Source organism: Myotis lucifugus, unplaced genomic scaffold (assembly GCF_000147115.1).
Source record: "Myotis lucifugus unplaced genomic scaffold, Myoluc2.0 scaffold_76, whole genome shotgun sequence".
NCBI classification, from domain to species: domain Eukaryota; kingdom Metazoa; phylum Chordata; class Mammalia; order Chiroptera; family Vespertilionidae; genus Myotis; species Myotis lucifugus.
The window spans coordinates 1,998,297-2,020,149 of record NW_005871124.1 but is presented as its reverse complement, the minus strand read 5'-3'; the positions used below and the strand labels follow the sequence as shown (position 1 = coordinate 2,020,149).

At 42.0% G+C, this 21,853-nt stretch overlaps 1 protein-coding gene across 1 annotated transcript in view; it reads right to left on the bottom strand.

The window, feature by feature from the left end:
- The window catches only part of USP9X (ubiquitin specific peptidase 9, X-linked), a 56,364-nt gene that overhangs the window by 17,409 nt on the left and 17,102 nt on the right, over positions 1-21,853 (bottom strand). The window contains 18 exon segments of the mRNA XM_006090559.3: positions 773-963; positions 2,626-2,846; positions 4,040-4,262; positions 4,614-4,760; positions 5,325-5,471; positions 5,684-5,792; positions 6,885-7,051; positions 8,183-8,308; positions 9,410-9,535; positions 11,325-11,603; positions 11,753-11,883; positions 13,182-13,302; positions 13,707-13,856; positions 14,182-14,422; positions 15,645-15,856; positions 16,360-16,455; positions 17,828-18,170; positions 18,754-18,841. Of these exon segments, the coding sequence (XP_006090621.1) occupies positions 773-963; positions 2,626-2,846; positions 4,040-4,262; positions 4,614-4,760; positions 5,325-5,471; positions 5,684-5,792; positions 6,885-7,051; positions 8,183-8,308; positions 9,410-9,535; positions 11,325-11,603; positions 11,753-11,883; positions 13,182-13,302; positions 13,707-13,856; positions 14,182-14,422; positions 15,645-15,856; positions 16,360-16,455; positions 17,828-18,170; positions 18,754-18,841 (3,118 nt within the window).

Sequence of the window (21,853 nt, the reverse complement as noted above, 5' to 3'; positions counted from 1 at the left end):
TATGGACTTAATTAGTATCCTGATTTTAAAATATAGTAATAGCCCTAGCCGGCTTGGCTCAGTGGATAGAGCGTCAGCCTGCGGACTGAAGGGTCCCAGGTTCGATTCCGGCCAAGGGCACATGCCTGGGTTGCGGGCTCATTCCCCAGTGGGGGGTGTGCAGGAGGCAGCCAGTCAATGATTCTCTCTCATCATTGATGTTTCTATCTCTCTCTCCTTCTCCCTTCCTCTCTGAAATCAATAAAGAAATATTTAAAAAAAATATAGTAATAAACAATTATGAGAAAAGGATATTAAGGATTTTTTAAAAGACAGGACAATAGAATTATGGTTGTATTTTTCAAAAGACATCTGAGATATAGACTGAAATATTTATGAATGAAACTATGCATGAGATTTGCTTCAAAGCAATCTGGAAAGACGTAGATGGGAATGTGGATTAATCAAGACTGGCCATGAGTTGCAAACTGTTGAAGTAGGGTGACACACACTAAGGGTTTATACTCTTCCCTACTTCTATAAATATGAGAACTTCTCAAAACAAAGGAAAAAATTGTAACACCCTCAAAGACTAAAGAATGCTGCCTCCCCTTCCTATGACACTATCTTCCTCCTCCTTTGAGGACAATGAGCAAAAAGCCGAACTAGGAAGTGTGAATATTACTATTGCGGAAACATAAAGAGGCCTTCCGACATCTATTTTGGAAGTTCAATGTATTGAGCGGCTCACAGGTGTAAGCAGTATCCCCATCCCCACCCACCCACGGCTTACCTGAACTGCTTCCAGAATCCTCTGGGCACATAGTACTGCAGCCGAGAGGCAGCCAAGTGGCCAAAGATGACCTGCAGGTGTCTGAGGACACCGATGTTGTACTCCTTCCTGTCCTCTGTCTTACTTAATGCTGGCTTGTCTTCGAATTGCTGAGGGTATCCAAATACATCATCTCTGGGATCAACATTGCTCTAGAAACAACAAGTATCATGGATGAGCGAATCTAACTTTAAAGTATACTAAAATATGTTCAGACAAATGCCAATTAGTGAACAAATGACCTGTATGTTTACTTTTTATTTCCAAATAACTTATTTGTAAACTGTAATTTCCAACATTTCACCAGAGTTGTTCTAAAGGAAGAACCCCGACCATGTATAGCAGAGGTGGGTAATACAGATGATACAACAGTGTAGCTAGCGATGAACTTAGACGAATGGGACCTAAATGCAGGCTCGGCACTGTAACTAGGTAACTTTGTACAAGTCGGTTACTTAACCTTCGCAAGCTTCAGTGCCTTCAAATGTAAACGGGGGCAACACATTCTTCGTGTAGCTGTTGTATTGCATGAAATAACTTTTGTGAAACAAACTGGAACCTTTGTACGTGGTTGGTGGGAATGTGAAATGGGATCGCCATTGGGAAAAAGAGTTCCTGTAAAAATTACAAACAGAGCCCTGGCCGGCGCCTCGGTTGGCGTGCTGTCCTGTGAACCTAAAAGGTTGTGGGTTCAATCCCTGGTTGGGGCGCTTACGGGAGGCAACCGATACACACACACACACACACACACACACACACACACATCCTCGGATGAGGATTAAAAATTAAAATATAATCACCACATGATCCAGCAATTCTACTTCTGGGTACACACCCAAAAGAACGGAAAGAAAAGTCTCAAAGAGATATATGTACGATCATGTTCATGGCAGCGTTATTCACAACAGCCAAAAGGTGAAGCAACCCAAGTGTCCACTGAGATAGAATGCGGCATATCCATACATGGGACACCATTCCGCCTTAAAAGGGAAGGAAACTGACACATGCTTTGACATGGGCAAACCTTGAGGACAATGTGTTATGTAAAATAAGCCGGTCACAAAAAGACAGGTATGGTATGATTCCAATTATGTGAGGGAACTGGAACAAATTCATAGAGATGGAGAGAGACTAGGGGCTGCAGAATTGTGTCTGAGACCGTCATATAGAATAGACAATCTCTAGTCCCTGCCCATGAGACCTTAGTCTAGGGAAATCAGCACGTAGATAAAAACATGAAACAAACCCCCAAACTCGTGCAGCGTAGCAGAGTGCCAAGACAACACACAGCAGAGGGCACACCTTCTTGGCAGAGAACAAGGTGGGACATCTTATTTGAAATTGTGTATTTTGTCCGCCTTGTTTACTTATTGCTGGTACAATTAGATCTCTCTCTCATTGTGCTTAACTGAGCATCTCAGAGATGTGAGAGGCTACAGAACTAGAATCTGAATTTCAACTTGCCCTCAGAGCAGTGGCTCTTCACCAGGGATGGGTTAAGCACCCCCCAAAAAGCTTTGCTAAAAGGCAAAGATGCTTATAGGGGGCGAGCTGGAGGCAAGCAATTGATGTTCGCCTCTCATCAATGTTTCTATCTCTCTACCACCCTCCCTTCCTCGCTCTCTAAAAATTTATTTTAAAAAAACTAACTAGTTTCAAGTCTAATAAATAGTCCATGCCAGAAGATTCTAGCTTTTTTTCCCAACATATGTCAACAGGCCCAATGAAAGTACAACACTCCCTGAGGGAGAACAGTTTTTGGTATCAGAACTTGAAACAGAAAACAAAAAACGCTAATATAATAAAACATTTACCTCATTGTCCTGCTTCTCATCCCCAGACATATCATCATCTACATCACTACCTGTGCCTTCAATGGCAAGAATACCGTTCCGGATGGAGGGGATCATGTAGAGCTGCTGGATCACAGAATTCATGTAGCAGGTAGCACCGGCATTTTTCAGCCCCACGAAGCCTTTGGGAGGGCGGGGTCCCACAGGGGGCAGATATTCCCACTCAGTAAGTGCTTCACACGCTGAAAGGAGAGGAGAGATTCTTAGAGTATGGACACAACCATTTTATCCACTTTCAGCTCCATTAAGCTGATAAACGAACATCAGCAACAATTCCACTCCCACAGCCGCCCGAAGTGGCGCTCCGAGCCTGCATCTTACCCTCCACAAACCTAGGACACACAGCAACATGCTGGCACTATCCGGATTCTTACCCCTCACCTGCGAACCCACATTTTAGCGGGCGTTGCTTCTTCTAATGGCAGCCTCAAGATTGTACAATGCTAATTCCTACATGCTACCTGTACTTTTAGCTTTATAGTTTAGTCATTATGAACTTTCCACTTTTGTATGTTTTTTAAAATGCCTTCAAAATTCGTGCTGGCATTAAAGGCTATATAAACACATCAATATATTACAGAAGGACACCTGTTTTGGGTAGAGTAGCTACAGGTCTAACCTTTAAAGCAGTCAGTTTCATCAGAATTTCCTAAAATGTTATTTAAAACGACCTTCTATTCTGAAGTATAACATATAAAAAATAATGATGTTCTTAAAAATTTACTGTAATCAATTATATCCTTGAACTTTGTAAATAGTGGTTTTCTCTTAAGGAAAAAAAAAGGCCTCTGTTGTGTTTGATTTTTTTATTCCTGCTTTTTAGGTCACTTTCTGTTGCCCTCATTCGTTTTGAGCTTCAGCACCGTATCTGTAAGATCTGGAGTCTGGAGTCTATTTCACGGGCTTCATAGGAGCATTAACTGAGGACATGAAGCGCACGAAAATGTTATCTTCTCCATTCCTAATCTTTCAAACCAGATTTCCTTAGCGCTCATATGGAAATAACATTAAAGAGCTGCTAAGTGAGGGCTTGGAAGGTTTCCACTGCATGAAATTTGCATTTTAAGTTTGAACTCTGGCTTTTATTTTGGCTACATATCTCTCTGCAGTTTGGGTTTTATTCCAGATTTGATCGAGATGAAGTTTATTTTGCTCAGTAGTTACACTACACAGAGGAAGGCAGTTAACAAACATTTGAAAACTTACATTAAGGCTCCCTCCTCACTTATCATGGTCTTAAATTATACATCCATTTGCTAGAAAGGTTAAACTAAACCAGCTGCTGAAAGAAAAGGCTGAGTTGAAGATGGTTACTAAAAAACCAGGAAAACAGAATTTGCGTTCTCTTGTTATCACAACATTATGGAATACTTACTAGTTATTGCTGTGCCAATGTAATACATTTCAGTCAAAGACTCTACTATCTGCTTGAGATTCCTCACACAGCCAACAGCTAATGCTACAAGTAACTCAAAACCAGCATTGATGGTAGCTGGTGAGCTGCAGACGGGGATGGCCTGCTCGGCGGGCAGCTCTCCGTTCCTCATGTACTGCAGGTACACATTGGATGCAGGGAAGATGAAGTCATCAATTAATTCCTAGGAGGGTCGAAAGGAAGATTGTGTATTACAATGACATAGTATCTACGTGTCATTATATATTTATATTGTAGATGGAATTACTTGTCAGAACTCAAGACCTCATTACATCTCAAGAGAACTTATTTGGATTTTCTAATAAAAAGACCCCACTTTATAACACTATGCACTACAATGAACAACCATACACAAGTTTGTCTCATTTTAGTCTGACAAAGTGAAAAATTCTGATTTTCCAAATAGAAAAATCAAATAGTGCTTATTTAACTTTATAAAATACATAGTAGCACTGAAATTTTACTTATATACAAAATTTAGAAGGCTACAATAGGACCAATACAACAGACTTACTTTAATGAGGCTAGCACCTCCCTTTTCACAACCGATATGGTACTTTTTCTCCGGGGTTTGAAAGGCCAGCAGCTCTTTTGTTACCCCCAGGTGGCCTTCCAAGATCGTCTCCTCAACACCTGTGTCACCTGTTCTCTTAACTTCATCCTGCCAAAACAATCAATGAAAAAAATCAAACATCCAACTTATGAGAGGGAGGTAGCGAGGGAAGGAGAAGCCAGAACAAGAGAGGGATACACAGACATGCGGAAACCCCGTCACACCTGTCCATTCTAAGCCATTTCTCTTCAGAACTTTCTAGAAGTAGCTTTAGACGCTACCAAAGGCTAAAAGCTACAAATCTCTTCAGAAAGAAATTCCCATACAATTCTAAGTAAAAAGTATCAGGTCTTAAGAGGAAGAATTAAATTAAGCACTTATCCTATCAGATTTATCAAGAATGCTTTTTAAAAGTTGAAGATTTGTAAAAAGATCCACGATTCTAAAATGAAAGGTGAGTATCTGCTTACCAAGTCTCAAGTGAAACGAAACATTTCACAGAACTAGCTACGTATCCATCCTGTGATTACCGAGTTACTAATGTCCACCAACGCAGAGTACATTCGTCAGTCCTTTTTATTACTCTTTGGTATTTTTCATTTAACCCAAATGCTCAAAACTATAAACTATTAATCAACTACTCAACTTATTGATATGGTAAATGCAACTTACCCTAATTCTCTTCAGCCAATCGATTTCATTGTTGAGAAGAACTTCGGCGTTGGGTATATTAATGTTACTGTTGTAAGCATAATTCAGAAGGTGCCTCAGTAGAGTGAAGTAGTCACCCGAGTGTTTAGCTCTCTCCCTGGCTGTGCTCTGAAACAATAAAGCAGAATAATATGAATTCACGCGCCCCTGCTCAGAATCCACTTCTTAAAAACTCACTTAACGAGATATCATATGGGAAATTACTCATCTTAATGACATGAACAGACCTCTCTAACTTCAATGCAATCGAACAGCATGACTTCCTGAGTGCCCCTTGTTTAAAGAACATTCCACACCGACAAGCATAAAAATTGTCTCACCCCCAAAACAGTGAAGAGCAGCGTGATGAAGAAAAGCAGAGGCCTGTGGCCCATGCAACACCTGGTGCACATCAGGAAGAACTGCTCCTGCGCCACCTGGCGGACAGTTCTGCAAGAAAAAGGTTTCACGTTTAGTGTTTCATTTTCATGAAGGAAAAAACATTATAATCCTGGTCTCCCTGCGGTGGGTGGGGAATAAGAGGTAGAGAAAGAGTAAAAATACAAGCATACAAGGTAATACCCCCTTAAGCCAGCAACATACATACAGGAATTTAGGCTGCGTGTCAAGAACTGTGCCCTCAAATTGCCATTGCAGAGTTTGAAGGTGCCTTTTAACACCTGTCCCTTGGAAAAGACAAGAAATACTCCTCTAGACAGGAAATAGGCCACAGTGAGCCTCATGCAGCTGTGGTGTGAGGTGAGCTTAGAACTGAATGCATAGCTCACTGTAAAGAACCTGACAGCACACGCTGCGTGCACGCACCCCTCCTGGGGGTTCTGAGGTTTCTGAAACCCCACAGGGTCCTATAAGGCAGAGGGATTTTAGACACTGTAGGTTGATTCCGGTGGAACCCGTGCTCATTGAAGTCAGGAGGACCAATTTTCTGGGGAGAAATAAGGTGGTGAAGGCCTGGGGTAGGATGGGATCTGGGTGGAGGGGGACAATGGGAGTGGGGCGGTGGGGAACATCTGTAATGCGCTCAATAATAAATATAAAAAAAACAATGTCTGATGAAATACTTTTCAAATGGAAACGAGGGCCAATAGTTGGTTTTTATTCTCAGTGTAAAATACAGAAGTTCTTACCATAACTCTGCCTTCTGAATGTCATACTGAATTAACAACTTAAATAAAAAACAAACACCTTGTAGCTAAGTATTCAAGATGGGAGGCTAATGCTCTACTCAATTTAAAATCTTGTAAACTAGATTTTTAAAACGGGCTAAAATATATACCTGTTAGGTAAAACGAAATTCTGAAATCAGAGAAAAATTAATTTCACTTTGTGAATGTTGGCGTTTTGCAAAGACTAGAACCAAACAAATATGGGTCTAAGCAAAACACGCTTCAATAACATTTTCCTAAATATTTATATGCTACAGAGACAATACAGTTTTGGTTTCTGGGATCCATTTTGTCAGCATAAATGACCTCTGCACACAAACTCACATCAAGTTTCTTACAGCGAAAAGGAACTTACTTGCTGTGACAGTGCAACAGTAAGTCAATAATGAACGTCTGCCAAGCCTTTTCTTTGCTAAGAGCATCTAAGGCCGTTGGAATCAAGGCAAAACACAACGTCATCACTTCCAACGCTTCGCAGCAAACCTGCTCGTCTTCCAAGTCCAGCTCGTTGCCCACGTTGGACTGTAAAATGAGAGGGTAAGTCATCTAGAAATGCATTTAAGGAAAGTTCATACACAGCTTCAAGCCAGCGTGCAGCCCGTCCCTACTCGCTCACACCATCTGGCCTCAGCCGCCATCTGCAGCTCTTGGAATAGTAGGGAAATGACTACAGCAGACAACAGAGTCTAATTCCAGTGTTTCCCCTTCCCAGGGAGCCGCGGGAGCGCGGGCCACACCACCTGCTTCTGCCCGCTGGACTCCTAGAGACCTTCTGAGTCGTGTTCTTGGGCACCAACAGCCATTCCTTCCTAGAGAACCACTCTGCCCCGCAGTTAGGGACCCCTGACCAGTCCCACCCCGTACGCACCTGCAGTTCCATTTTACTCTAAAGCAACTCTTAGATAAATAAATGTTAAGGAAGGTTTTCCAACCTACAATACGTCTGGGTAGGTAGTTAATAAATTCTAATCTGACTGTATAAGAAATTCACAACTGCAACACATGCCTGGAAAAGAAAAAGCACTCAAACATTAGCTGAATGAATCAGCCATGTACCATATGGTACCATATATGTACTACAGGACACCAACATGCACCCCGGGCAAATCAGGGTTACGTTGGCCACAAAAGGGAAGATCTACAGTGACGGCAATCCTACAGCTTAATGTCCCTTCTAAACACTCGGCTCTGGCCGGTGGTGCTCAGTGGGTTGGGGCGTCAACCCACACACCGAAAGGTGGCAGGTGCGATCCTGGGTTGGGGCGTGTACGGGAGGCAACCTATCAATGTTTCTCTCTCCCTTCACTCCTCTCTAACAAATACATAATTATAAAAAATAAATATGAAGAAGTGGCTATCAGGGACAGGGACATATGACAGAAAAATCAGAGTCAAACACCACCTTTCTTATGTAAAGAATTTGCTTAACCTAAGGGAGGTTGGAGGTGATGCCTGACTGGCTGACACTCTTGCTACTTCTGACCACTCTCAGAGAATGGAAAATACTTAAATGCTATAACACAACTGATGGCCGGCTAAACCCAAATCTCCACAGGACAGGAAGGTGGTGAGGGAAGAATAGTGAGGATGGAAGCCATCAAATTCAGTATTAACATTTATTTAAAAGAGTTCGATTTCTGTGATAGCTCTTACCTTCTCATAAATTTTAGTGATTTCTTCATTCGGGCTAAATACCAGCTGTAGAGCCCCGCACCCGGAGGCCCAGATGATTTTCTGAATTGCTCTAATCACGCAGATGTCAGGCATGTATCTTGAAGCCTGCGAGACAGGGAGGAATGACAACAGTAGGAAGCATGTGAGCGGAATAAGCACTGAAAAAGCAGACATGTTTCTTCTCGGGAAGGAGGAGGAACCCATTGTGTTTAGGCTCCCACATGGCCTTGCGGCACCACGCAGTACACCTCCAAGTTACTGCCTGGCCTCACACAACTCCCAGAAGAACCGCAAAAAGACTACAGGGGTGCTTCCACCATCCCTCGCCTCGTGGCCACACGGACACTTGTCCAGAATGTTCACAGCAGCTTCACGCAGGACCAAAAAGGGGGAACAATCCAGATGGCCTTCGCCAAGTAGATGGACAAACGCCATGTGAAATATTCACCAGGGGACGCCACTCCACAATAAAAAGGGATGGACTAATGGCTCCCACAGCGCAGACAGCTTCCAGCCATTATTCAGCATGAAAGAAGCCAGACATAAAGGAACCCCCAGTTTGCTCCCACCTGTATGAAATTCTAGAAACAGAAAACTAGTATATGGTGACAGAAGCTCAGCGGTCACGTGGGGCAGGGGTGGAGGGAGAATGGACCGCACAGGGGCACCCAGAGAGAGTGATGGGATCACGTGCCTGTGGTTTCACACACAGAGGCGTTTGTCAAAATTCACTGAATTACAGCCCGGCCGGCGTGGCTCAGTGGTTGAGTGTCGACCTATGAACCAGGAGGTCACGGTTTGATTCAGGTCAGGGCACAGGCCCGGGTTGCGGGCTCCATCCCCAGTGTGGGGCGTGCAGGAGGCAGCTGATCCATGATTCCCTCTCACCATGGATGTTTCTCTCTCCCCCTTCTCCTCTCTCTATAAAATCAATAAAAGCATATTTAAAAATACAATTCACTGAATCAGAAACTGTAAAAGCACGCTATTTACTGTACATAAAGCACCGACATTACTAGTAGACAAAGCTGATGTTAAGGGAGCTTCATCTAGTCTAGGACAGTGACTAAAGCGAGCAGTGAGCAGGCCCAGGAAATGCAAGCCCTAACTGGTGACAAGGGTTCATTCTGAATGAACAGAGGGGCGAAGGTAGAACCCCCCCAAAAATGCCCCGGGAGGCCAGAGCTTGAGCGGCCGAGCACCCACCTCGTCGGAGACCTGCTGGGCCAGGCGGATGGCCACGTTCCTGAGCATGCACTCGGACGACGGGTTCGGGATGCTCTGCAGCGCGCTCTGCAGCACCACGGCCTGGTCGTGCGTGACTTGGTTGACCTGCAAAAGGCAACCGTTAACCAGACTCGCTTGTTCCTTGCCCATCACACTCCCTCGGGATGACCCCCTTCCACGGACACCACCCCACGGCGCCAACCGGGGGGGGGGGGGGGGGGCTGCTTCTTTCTTATGCATGAGAGTGCCACCCCCCCTCCGACTGCCCCCCTCCAAACCCATCCAGCTCCTGCCCCCCCTCTGGGCTCAGCATCACTGTAAGGGTGAAGGTGAGGCAGTGAACTGAACCGACAGGCGGCAGCCCTAGCTAGAGACCCTGTAAACTGCTCCACATCTTTCCCACGCACGCTCCTGGGCAGACCTGCTCCTGGGCCCTGATGACCAAATTCTTCTTTGAAAAGGAGAAAAATTAAGAAAAATCAGTAACAGAATAGAAGTGCAAAAATATGAAAGGTATCAGTGTTTTACTTAATAACCACGTTTTTAAACCCACAAGAAAAAGATGACTTTGAAGGAGTTTTCAGGCAATTCTGACTGCTGTTCAAGCTGTACTGTCCCTTCTCCACAGTTTAAGTAGAACCATTGTGTACCTTCGTACGCACATGGCCCATTTTCGGAATAAATGCTGTAAAGGGGACAAGTGAGGGGAAGCATGGAACTGCCTCCTGTGCATGCCATTAAGCACCCGCACCAGGGACTGTGATGAGAACGTTTTAGCTAATCCAGAACCACGCTTTCTATCCTCACAAACATGGGATCAAAAAATGTAAGACTTAGGCCATGTGAGACTAATGAAAAATTTCTAAAATATACAAAAGTGGAGAGAATAGTATTAAGAACGCCCATGTGCCTATTGGCAAGCACCAAAAATTATTAACAAAGGACCAAAATTATTTAACTATGCCCCCTCCTTGCTTTCTATCCCCTCCCCAGCCCAGGATATATTTTGAAAACAAATCCTGAATATATAATTTCATTTCTATTTCAGCAACTACTTAAAAAAAAAAAGGGTGGTGGCGGTGGGAAATAGTCCTTTTAAACATAACCACGGTACCATTATCACACCCAAAACAATTATAAGTGCTATTATCTCAATTATATGTGACATTATAATATCACATATCTAATCAACATTCCAACCTCCCTGATTAAAACCTAAGCCACTTAAAAAAAAGAATATATTCCTGATGTCTTTATCTACTATCAGTAACTTAGCAAATCATCACGTATGATGCATATAACTCCAATTTTAGTCAGTATTAAATGCATCGTTACACCTCTAATAAACAGGCATTAAATTCTGGCAAGTCGTGAGAACTTTTGGTGGCAACAGGCTAAATCAATTACAACTTTTTTATTCCCACCGGTGTCTTTAATGCAGGGCAAATACAAGTCCATAAGAAACTCATATGGAGACTTTATTAAGTTTAAAAGAACTGAAAGCCAAACAGGATTTAAGGGGGCACTGAAGAACTAGCCTCTCCAAGTACAGTGAGTGAAAAGCATTTGCACTTTCAATACAAATGAAATTTAACAGAAAAAGCCCCTAAAATAATGCATCACTGGAAAGGAACCTGAGATAGTTTACCTTTGAACTTTATACTTAAGTGTTGCTGAGAAGTTAAACTTTAAAAATGACCAAGACTAGAGGCCCGGTGCACGCAATTCATGCACGGTGGGTGGGACTGCTGACTCCTAACTGCTCGCCTGCCTGCCGGCCTGGTTGGCCCCTAACTGTCCGGAAGGAAGTTGGACGTCTGAAGATGTCTGGTCACCCGGTCTAATTAGCATATCACCCTTTTATTAGTATAGATTTTTAAAAAGCCCGTATTACCGATGTCAAAGGATTCACGCCTTCTACACCCGGCTGAAACGCTTCCGCCACAGCGCGAACGTGGCCGTAGCCAATGGCAGTCAGCAACAGCTTGGCTATTTTCAGAGCATTGAGGTAGGCACCCCTGCGAGTTTCCATGTCTGCATTGGGCAGGAAGTTGTTTCTGGTCAGCATACTCAGGACTAGGGGCAGGCCACCGCTTTTCAAGAAGTGAAACTGGAAATCAGAGGAGTCTTCAGCCAGAGGTGCACCAGCAGGCATGAGCAAGGCATAGACCACCTGGGAAAGAAAGGGAAGAGGCCTGTGTTCAAGGTCTTGGAAAGATAATGCCGATTTCCCCTATTGCCACGGCTAAGAAACTTTTTTGAGTTAGCATAGAAAGGTCAAATGTGAAGAACGCGGGGAAAATTCAAAAGGAAAAAGCGAACCTCTGTCAGGTATAGCACTTGGGAAGCGGAAGGACCAAAGAAAAGCGAGTCAAGAGATGGGCTAAGGCTGCTGTCTCCAAGCTTCGCGTGGTCTAAGCAAATCGCTCTCAGTTTTTCTATTGTTGTGCTATCTGCGAAAAGGAGAGAGACACAGGCTAAGACAAAACATCCGTCATGCACGCATAAGCAGTTCACTTTTGATATTTTGAAGACTTTAGTATGATGTAACAATCAGTTCAGTTATAGGCTCCAACTTCACAAGACATAACCAGATCTGGATTAAAGAATGGCTAATGAAGTAAATAAACAAACCAGGGCTCTTTCATCAGCCAACCAAACCCCAGTAAGGAAGCAGGCTCCTCCTACTCAGACTTCAAATCAACATGTCCTCCAGCCCCCCCTCCAGCCACTGGAGACTGAAAAAAACACACAAGACACTTCAAAAGGAAGTTCTTAATGAAAATAACGAAAAGGAAAAAATGGCAAGCTCTTCTCTCCAATTGAGCCCACAACCCAGGCATGTGCCCTGACTGGAAATCCAACAATGACTTCCTGGTGCATAGGTTGATGTTCAACCACTGGGCCACACCAGCCAGGACCCCTGCTTCCTTTGAGTGTTGAGTGTATGTGTGTAGCAACCAAGCGACAGAAAAGAAGCTAACGTTTGTTGAATACGGATTATGTCCCAGTCACCAGACCATATATCAAATAGTTATTATTGTTAGCTCCGTTTTGCATACCAGGATTTGAACTAGTCTGGTTGAGTCCAAAGTCTCTGATCTAAATACTATAGTACAGTCATTACTGGCCTTTTCGAAGCTGGCTATTTCAAATCTAGGCCTATACTTTGATTATATAAAATATGGAAAGAAAAATAAAAGAAGTGCCCTCAAGTTTCCCTGCTTGGAGCTGCCTGGCCAGAGCTCACTGTCGCCACCTGGTGGCATTACGCTCTTAAAAATAAGACCAGGGATTCTGGAGTCCTGGGGCAAGCATCAAGCTGGTGGCTGGAGGGTATTGGAAAATGGCATTACAAGGAGGCGGGATTCAATAAATGGGCTAATGCGAGACCATACAATCCCTGTGGATGGCGATGTAAAAGAAGCTCTAGGCTTCTGGAGAACCTGTACAATGACAGGGTGTTGCCCGAAAGCGAGCAGAGCACTGGCCCTGTCCATGAATTCTATCTGAAAGAGGTTTTTTTTGTTTTGTTTTGTTGTGTTTTTTTTTTTTTTTTGGGGGGGGGGGGACCACCCATCACTCCCAGGCTTTGCGAAATCAGGCAGTTGACTGAAGATCGCCAACTCCTGCTCTGGCCTATGCCGTAAGGCGTGTTCCATCTACGAACAGAAGTTGCTAATACATCCTGTTATTGGCCAGCATGTACTTTATCAGCAGTATTTTTAGTTTTGTTTTTTGTTAATCTTACCTGGTGGCATAAGTTTCATAAGCACTCTTGCACCATCTCTAAGAGATGGCATATTTAGGCTGCTACCTAAGTCTGCAACTTGCCAAAGGAAAGAGATGTATCTGGGATGCAGTGACATTATCTAGAATACAAAACACACAAAACGTTCACCTGTAAATTACACCTCCCCAGGAAGGCCCAATACATTTGTTTGTTAACTGCTGCACTTCTGCTTATGCCATTTCTAGTCTTTAAAATAGTCTGACTTCCCTTCTTCCCACCTTTACAAATCCTTCAAGAAATACACTGTCCAAGCCGCCTCCAATAATTGCTATGTGAGTTCTTTTTTACTATTTTGTTAAACGATTTCTCTCATATATCAGAGGGATCCACTCTAAAGTTCACTGTTAACTATAAAGCTGTTTGATATTTAGGCACAGTAAATTACAAGCTCCTCCAGGAAAAAAACCACCCTATTCAATATAGGTCTTTATTCTCCAAGAGGCTAGCACAGTGCCTGGCATACAGTAACTCAAAGCTACTCACCACCCCGGGCAAACAGCTTTCCACTTCTGGGTTGGGCCCATCGCTGTAATGGTTACCATGGTTTCCAGGAGATCCAGTTGAGGAATCAGAAGAGCTATCAGGGCTCGAAGGCATATTGGAACTTATTTGTGTAAGCTTGGCTGTAATTAGCTGCAAATGACATAGTATTTAGTATCAAAGACAAGAAAAACACACAAGACTTAAGTCAGTAACACACCAACAAAAACCTACACGCTATGTTTTTTCTAAGTGTTGTCTAATATAACCATACAATTAGTTTTTAGAAAGCCTTTCCTCTACCTACATTGTAATATCGATGCCTGTTTTATTTAATGTTATAATTCCAACACCTAATACAGAGCCTCACACATAACAGATGTTCAATTCACATTTACTGAATGAAATGTTGACTGCGGAAATAAAGATAGCCTCGGCTTTGATTTTCTTGAAAAGTTTGGTATTCATAGATACTTACCGATTTATCCTTTAAGTTCAATTGTCCAATCAACTTTCTATCATCTGCAGGATCTATCAGTTCCCCGCCCACGAAGAGCTCGATTTTTGTATGGGCAACGTTGGCTTTAATGCGATTGAGAATGCACCGCCGCACGGAACCGATCGTGTCATTTGTGTGGGACCACACGTCCAGGTCATCAACCTGCCTGCCCTGGTTCGGAAACCGGACTATAAAAGAGAGGTGTTTACCACGGAAAGCTCTGGGGGAACAAGAGAGAAAACATCGTCACATTCAGCAACTTGCAAATCTTCTTGCAAAGAAGATAAAGCTACAAATCTAATATTGACTATTTTTTTTTATTAAACCAGAGAAAGTGAGTTAAGGCTAGTTATTTTTAGGGTCTTGAACATAAAAACTTACTGCTCCTTTGAACTACAAATACTGTAAGTGATCTTAAAAACACAACATTCCATTGTTGCTACTCTTGTACCTATGGTTGCAGAAAATGAAGCATCTAGTTTATAAGAAATTAACACAGAGACATGAGTAAACATGTAACTTATTTTAATGCTATAAAGCCCAACTCACTGGGACTTTGCAAATGTGGAAGGTAACTTTATCTTGAGAGCACCAACAAAAATGCTAAGGTGTTCATTTTTTCTGAAGAACTCTTAATATCAGAATTCACCCCATCAAAATGATGTTTATATTAGTATAAATATTATTGCAGATAAGATACAAAAAGTAAAAATAAATAAGGAGCCGTTGTAAATAATTTCATGATTAACAAAGAGAACGATTTCATAGAGAAATCTTTTAAAATAAACACTGATGACACTCATTCTATAAACATCTCTAAATAATAAATACTATTTGATTTACTAAATGGTGAGACCATAAAAGAACTGGTGGTAGACTGCTTGGAAATGTTCTTGCTATTCTGGCTCTCTGTCAAAGCACCTTTTAAAAGTCCTTTCCAATTACTCTCTCATCTTACTATGCCATTATTTTTAACGGAGTAAATGAATGGCATCAAAACACTTTAACTGTGAAATAGTCCTGCAACACTTACCAGAAAGTAAGTCATTGGCAAAAATAAACAAACAAGAGAGCAAACTTGACGAGTGAGAACGCGAACAAAAAACTAAAACAGAAAACAGATCCCGAAAAACAAAAAGAGGTCTAGGATTAACCAAAGGTTTTAAAAGATGCAAATAATGTTCTTCATGGTCAAGATCCCAACGCTTTCTTCTGGTACATTGATTTGAGAGAAAGAGAGACATCAATGCGAGAAGAAACATTGATCCGTTGCCTCCTGCGTGGACCCCATCAGGGGACTGACCCAACCCTGAGAAGCGCCCTGACCGGGAGTCGAACAGCAACCTTTTGGTGCACCGGACGACACTCAACAGCTGAGCCACACTGGCTAGGAAATACCAAGGCATTAAGCAACAGCACTGGTGGATCACTTTGTCACTAACCTTGACATGGGCAGAATTGTTCTTTCCTCGTGGTAATCGCTGTCACACTCATTTATGTACTCCCTCAGCACGGTTAGCACTCGAACCATCCGAACAGCTTCCTGTCTTGCACAATTAATACTGTCCTTGTCACCATCCAACACACACAGCGTGTCATAGGAGGCTTTCAAACGATCAAAGCAAGACTGAATGAAGTCTTCATGGATCACCACCTACAAATAACGGGTCAAATATGACAGTTCAAGTTGCTTTGAAATGTAAAAATTAAAGGCACACATAAAATTTTATTCCAATCAAAGATGGCAACAACTCATTTAAGGGTAGCCGTCAATTAACCATGATCATCTTTAGCCAAGGAGTCTCTACTGATAATAAAATATGCTATGCATTGTCAAAGGAAGCAAGAGTCATATAAGCATAAATTAGATACTCAAAAAGAAAACTTCAGGATTAGGTGTTAGAATCAAAAGAAATTCAGTCACAATCTCTTGCCATAATGATACTCAAAATGATCACTTCAAGATAATTATTAGGACAAGATTCATTTAGACAGCATTTTATACGAGAGAAATAGGGACCAAATATTTTAGGTATATTTATAAGAGCTGAAACAAAAGAATTCCTAGTTAATCCTAAATTAAAGTTCTTTAAAGGAAAAAGAGTTCTTCAACCAGAGTTTCAATTTGTGTATGTTTGAATGCACGTCAGTCCTCACCTGATTGACCTGTAGCCTTGGCCCCAGGTTTGTGTATATCTCTTTAAGGAGATCTATAGCTCTGCTGGCAATATCGTCATTGCTCTGAATCACAACCTAGGATCAAAAAGATATCTTAGTTGGCCATTTCAATTCAAACCATCCCCTCAGCTATTTTTCATATAGTATTCAATAATTTTAGGATACACTGACTTCGATAATCAAGAAAACCAAGTACAATTAAGTGAGAAAACAGACCAAAATAAAGAAGATAAAGGCAAGTCTTTGAATAAAGAAATTTGTTGAAGGGAAGACTCATTTTCCTAAGGACATCATACGTTTTAATCAAGACCATTGTTTTTATTGACATACAATATATATTAGTTTCAGGTGTACATTAGTGACTATTTGTATAGATTACGAAATGACCGCCACGGTTAAGTCTAGTTACCATTTGTCCCCAAACAAAGTTATTACAACACTGACTGTATTCCCTGTGCTGTACGTGAAATCCCCAGGACTTCTACCTGGAAGGTTGTACCTCTTAATCCCCTTTACCTATTTCACCTGCCCCAAGTAACTTCTTCAGATCTTTATCATTCACCTCATTATGCCAGTGGCATTGAAATTAGATGCAGAAGTCTGGGGCTCTGAGGAGGTGACTTAGGGCTGAGCCCTGTAACAGGCTTGGGGAAGGGAAGCGGAGGAGCACAAGGAGACTGAGGCGAAAAAGTACACAGGCTTTCCTTCTGTGCTTCAACCAGTTTTACGTTGTGGAGTAGTGTGTACATTTTTATTTAAAAAAAGGGTTTCTGCTGTTTAAAAAAGTGCTGAAAACATGTCAACCATAACTGAAAAATTTAACAACTATTTAAAAATGTTGCAAACCCCTTACTTAATCCAAAAATCTAAATAATCAAATACCACAATAAAGAGCTTAGGCTAGCTAGTTTGCAGAAAAAGATTCCATGTAAAAATTATATATACACACTGCTGTGACCAGGTCAGGTTTTTAAAGGCAGGAATGATAAATGAACAGCACGCTGTGACAACATGCAGGAACCTGGGGGGTATCACGCTCAGTGAAGTCAGCCAGCTGGACAAAGACAGATAACACGTGATCTCACTTGCACGGGGAATCTAAAACAACAAATTAAGAACCCGAACTCATAGATACAGAGATCAGATTGGTGGCTGCCAGAGGTGCCAGGTGGGTAAAATGGGTGAAGGTGGTCAAAAGGTACAAACTCCCAGCTATAAAATAGCCAAGTCTCGGGATGTAATGTACGGCATGCTGACAAGTTAGTAATACTGAGTGCATATTTGAAAGTTGCTAAGAGAGTAAATCTTTTTTTCCCCTTTATGATTAAGATGAGCTATCACTACCTCCTGGGACAAGCGCCAGGGAAGACGCAGACATGTCATCTACATGCAGAATTGGGGCTCCTTCCCTATTGGAAAAGCTCCATCACATACATGTTTCACTTACCCTCCAAAGGTAGTCTAACCCTATCAACTCCAGGTCATCCATCATGTACGCTCTCCTCTTTGCTACCAGTTTTCCTTCTCGACAATTCACAGCTTTGAAGAATCGCTCAAAACATTTCATGCCGTTTTCCGTTAGGAGGGAAGGGTCGAGCTGGAGCACGTTGCTTTCGAAGAAGTCCTTGTTGATGTCAGGGTCCAAGTCCGGCTCATCCCCCATCAGCTTGGAGTACCACTTGAAGCAGGCCTCGCGGTCGCACAGGTACACGGCGTTCTCGGCCAGGCACTTCCAGATCTGCTTCGCCTGCGGGGCGCACAGCCACAGCTGGCCGTCCTTCAGCAAGAATCTTGGAAAAACGGAAAAAACGAGCCATCAGAGCTACAGCGTGTTTACCCCAAGATGCAATCTATAGATATCTATACATATAGGCAATCTATACATCAAGTCATTGAAAACCAAACACCACTGAGCAAACTCAGCCTGCTACTACGTTTAGCTTTGGCTTAAGGAACCCCATCCGAGTAACATTAGCACGTGACTCGGGACGGCCTCTGCCAGCGCTGCTGGGGTGCACAAGGCACCGGAGGACCCCAGCATTCTTTCGGCTGCTGGTCCAGCAGCCCTTTGCCCCCACTTCCTGAGTGTCTCTGACGCCATTACGGTCAGTTTCGTTCTCTAACGGGCTGTCTCAAAAGATGGCAACTTAAGAACAGAATTCTGTATAAAAGTTTAAAATGTGTTCTCTTCAAGCACTGCAAAGAAGAAGAGTTATAACTCAGACAACAATTCTGAATGTTTAATGAACAAACACATGGGGAGATGTCCGCATGGGAAAAGGCCACCTAAAAAAGACCCCAGCGACACCTCGTATGAAGCTGGCTTTCTCATCTGTGTCTTACATAGAGCCGCAGTGATTGATTGACACAAACCTCAGGAAGTTCAGCCGCTCTTGGACTTCTTGAACGTGACTGTATCTACTTCCCAGCCTTACAGTTTGTGGGTCGTAGTCCTCATGGTCTGCAAATTAAAAGAAAATCATGTATGACATATTCGGACACCCACATTACTGGGACTTTAACCAAAGAAAATGACATCACTTACAAAGTCATTAACTTGACATTAAAAGGCATCATGAAGTTTACTAATTATTGGTGATTTTGAGTCAGCTCCTATTTTCCCCACAAAAATAAATTTTCCTTATACATAACCAAAAGGATCTGTTAAATGTGCTATAAAAAGAATTACTGACCAGGTTTCTCCACCGTAAAGCTTTCTCTCTTCGTAACTGCTCATCTGTGGGGGCTACTTTGCGACTATGTAATTTGTCTTGTTTCTTTGCCCACTAGTTTTAGCATCACCTCCCCCCCGCCCTTTTATTCAGGTGGCAGCACTTTACCAAGACCTGGGACCCAAATGATGAAGAAAAGTCATGAAGAAAGATCCCTCTATGCTAAATGGGAATGGAGAGGCCCTATACTTTGTTATAAAAAAGCTTCCCGGCTGTGAAAACAAAGATGGTGGTGCGTTTCCTTGTAAACATTCAGCTCCAAACAAATCCTGTGATTAGTGAGCGGGCAAATGAAGACTGAGCCACACGGCCCGGGCAAGACGGCCCATTTTTGAATCATGCTGCCCAGCCATGAGAGATCCCACTGAAAGCAGGAAAAAGTAGATGAGACTAAATTAACTCGTGTCTCTGGCCAAGGCTAACATAAATTGGTTCTTGTCATTACAAACTGCCAAACTGTCTAGAATCCATTTCAGAACTCATGAGAAAAGGTCACTTTTAAGAAGCATCTGTAATTGATACACAATTCAAATACCATAAAACCTAGCCACTTAATGTGTAACCCAATGGTTTTTAGTATAGTCAAAGCTACCAGATTTGAGTATCACCACCTACCCTCACAGTCTACAAGATTCCCCATCATCTCAGAGACTCACATTTCATATAAATGGAATCTTAAAATATGTGGTCTTCTGTGACTCTGTGACTGGCTTTCTTCTATTTAGGCTAACATTTTTCAGGGTTCAGGCATGTTGTAACATTCTTTTACTACTGCTAAATAGCCTTCCACTGTATGCATTTAAAACATATTGTTCATCCATTCATCAAATGATGGACACTTAGGTTATTTCCACTTTTCTGGCTAACATTCACGTTCAAGATTTCGCATGGAACTATGTTTTCATTTCACCTGGGTATATAAATTACCTGGGAGTAAACTGTATGATCAATTCTGTTTACCACTTGGAGGAATTGCCAACCTGTAATACCAAGGTGGCTGCACCACTTTACAATCCCGCAAACAACGTACAAAAGCTCCAACTTCTCCTCATTCTTGCCAACACCTGCTATTGTTTCATTTGTCATCCTCGTAGGTGTACAGTTTCTCACTGTGGTTGTAATTTGCATTTCCCCAGTAACTAACGAAATCCAGCATCTTTTTATGCACCAAATGGCCATGTGCTTATCTTTGGAGAAATGTCTACACAGATCCTCTGCTGTTTCTTAATTGGGTTGTTTTTTAACTGTTGAACTGTAAGAGTTCTTATATATTCTGGATACAAGTCCCTTACCAGATACATAATCTGTAGATATTTTCTACCATTCTTGGGTTATCATTTTACTTTGATTGTATCATTTGCAGAAGTTTTAAATTTCGATGTAGTTCAATATATCACGTTTTCTTCCCTAAAAATGTTGCTTTGCCTAACCCAAGGCCACAAAGATTTATTCCTATGTTTTTTCCTAAGAGTTTTAAAGTTTTAAGGTCTATGGCAATCCTACCAATGAGTTAAAATTTGAGTGAAAACAGAAAGGTGGTTTTATCCTGTGTTGTATTCACATAAAAAGACTTTAAAAGAACTTGGTAAGCACCAGTGCCTGAAGGCACTAGTAGTAAGAACACATGAGTAAATGTTAAGGATTTTAGTAAGTTTATTACTTTAGCTAAATAATGTTAAAAGAGGAGGCAGAATCAGCTGACTATACCACTGAGAAATGTTTTCTTCCAAAGATGAAGATGCTAGTGGTGAAATATGGGCAGGATAGTAATATTGGTGAGATAGTTATCAGAAATTGAGAATATCAGCGAACTGTGGAAGCTGATGTTAGCCCTCAATTTCACTTATGTTTATCTGAGTTTTATATAGGAATGTATATAGATGTTAAGCAAAGCTCTCATGTTTCATAGGCATATTGGGATTTTACACAATGCAAAGAGTCTACCCAATATACTTTTCAAATAATGAGCATTAGAAACACCCTCATTTTAACCAGTTAACTGCCACAATATTTTGAATTTAATTAAAAAAGACCCGCCGCTTGCGTCTATAGACTAAGTGTACAAATGGTTAAAAATATATTATCGGCCCTAACCGGTTTGGCTCAGTGGATAGAGTTGGCCTGCGGACTGAAGAGCCCCAGGTTTGAATCTGGTCAAGGGCATGTACCTTGGTTGCGGGCACATCCTCAGTAGGGGGTGTGCAGGAGGCAGCTGATTGATGTTTCTCTCTCATGGATGTTTCTAACTCTCTATCCCTCTCCCTTCCTCTCTGTAAAAATCAATAAAATATATTTTAAAAATATGTATTATCGGCTTCTGCAAAGTCTACTATAAAATGTCAAGAAATGGTATGTTCAGTAACCATTATGTTCAATTCTACCTCTAACATTGGTTAGATACAGTTTCCTTTCCATGGCTATGGGAACAAACTTGAGCCTATAGGACAGTTTTTGTGTGGGTTTTTTGGGGTGTGTGTGTGCTATGAATTTGGCATGAGAGAGAGGAATATGTACTAAGAATACCTCTGAACTCCAGCACACAGACTCTAATACAACTGTCAGAGGGCAAAAGGGCATTGAAACGGAGTCCACCGATGGCGGCACTTACAAACTGGCTGTTACAAAAACAGGAAACTCGACAGTGACATGTTTAAACAACTTCATACTTTGAAACCCATGTAAAACATGTGGATTCTTGTAGCCTTCCATCTCCCTACTTGCGAATTTTTAATTCATAAATC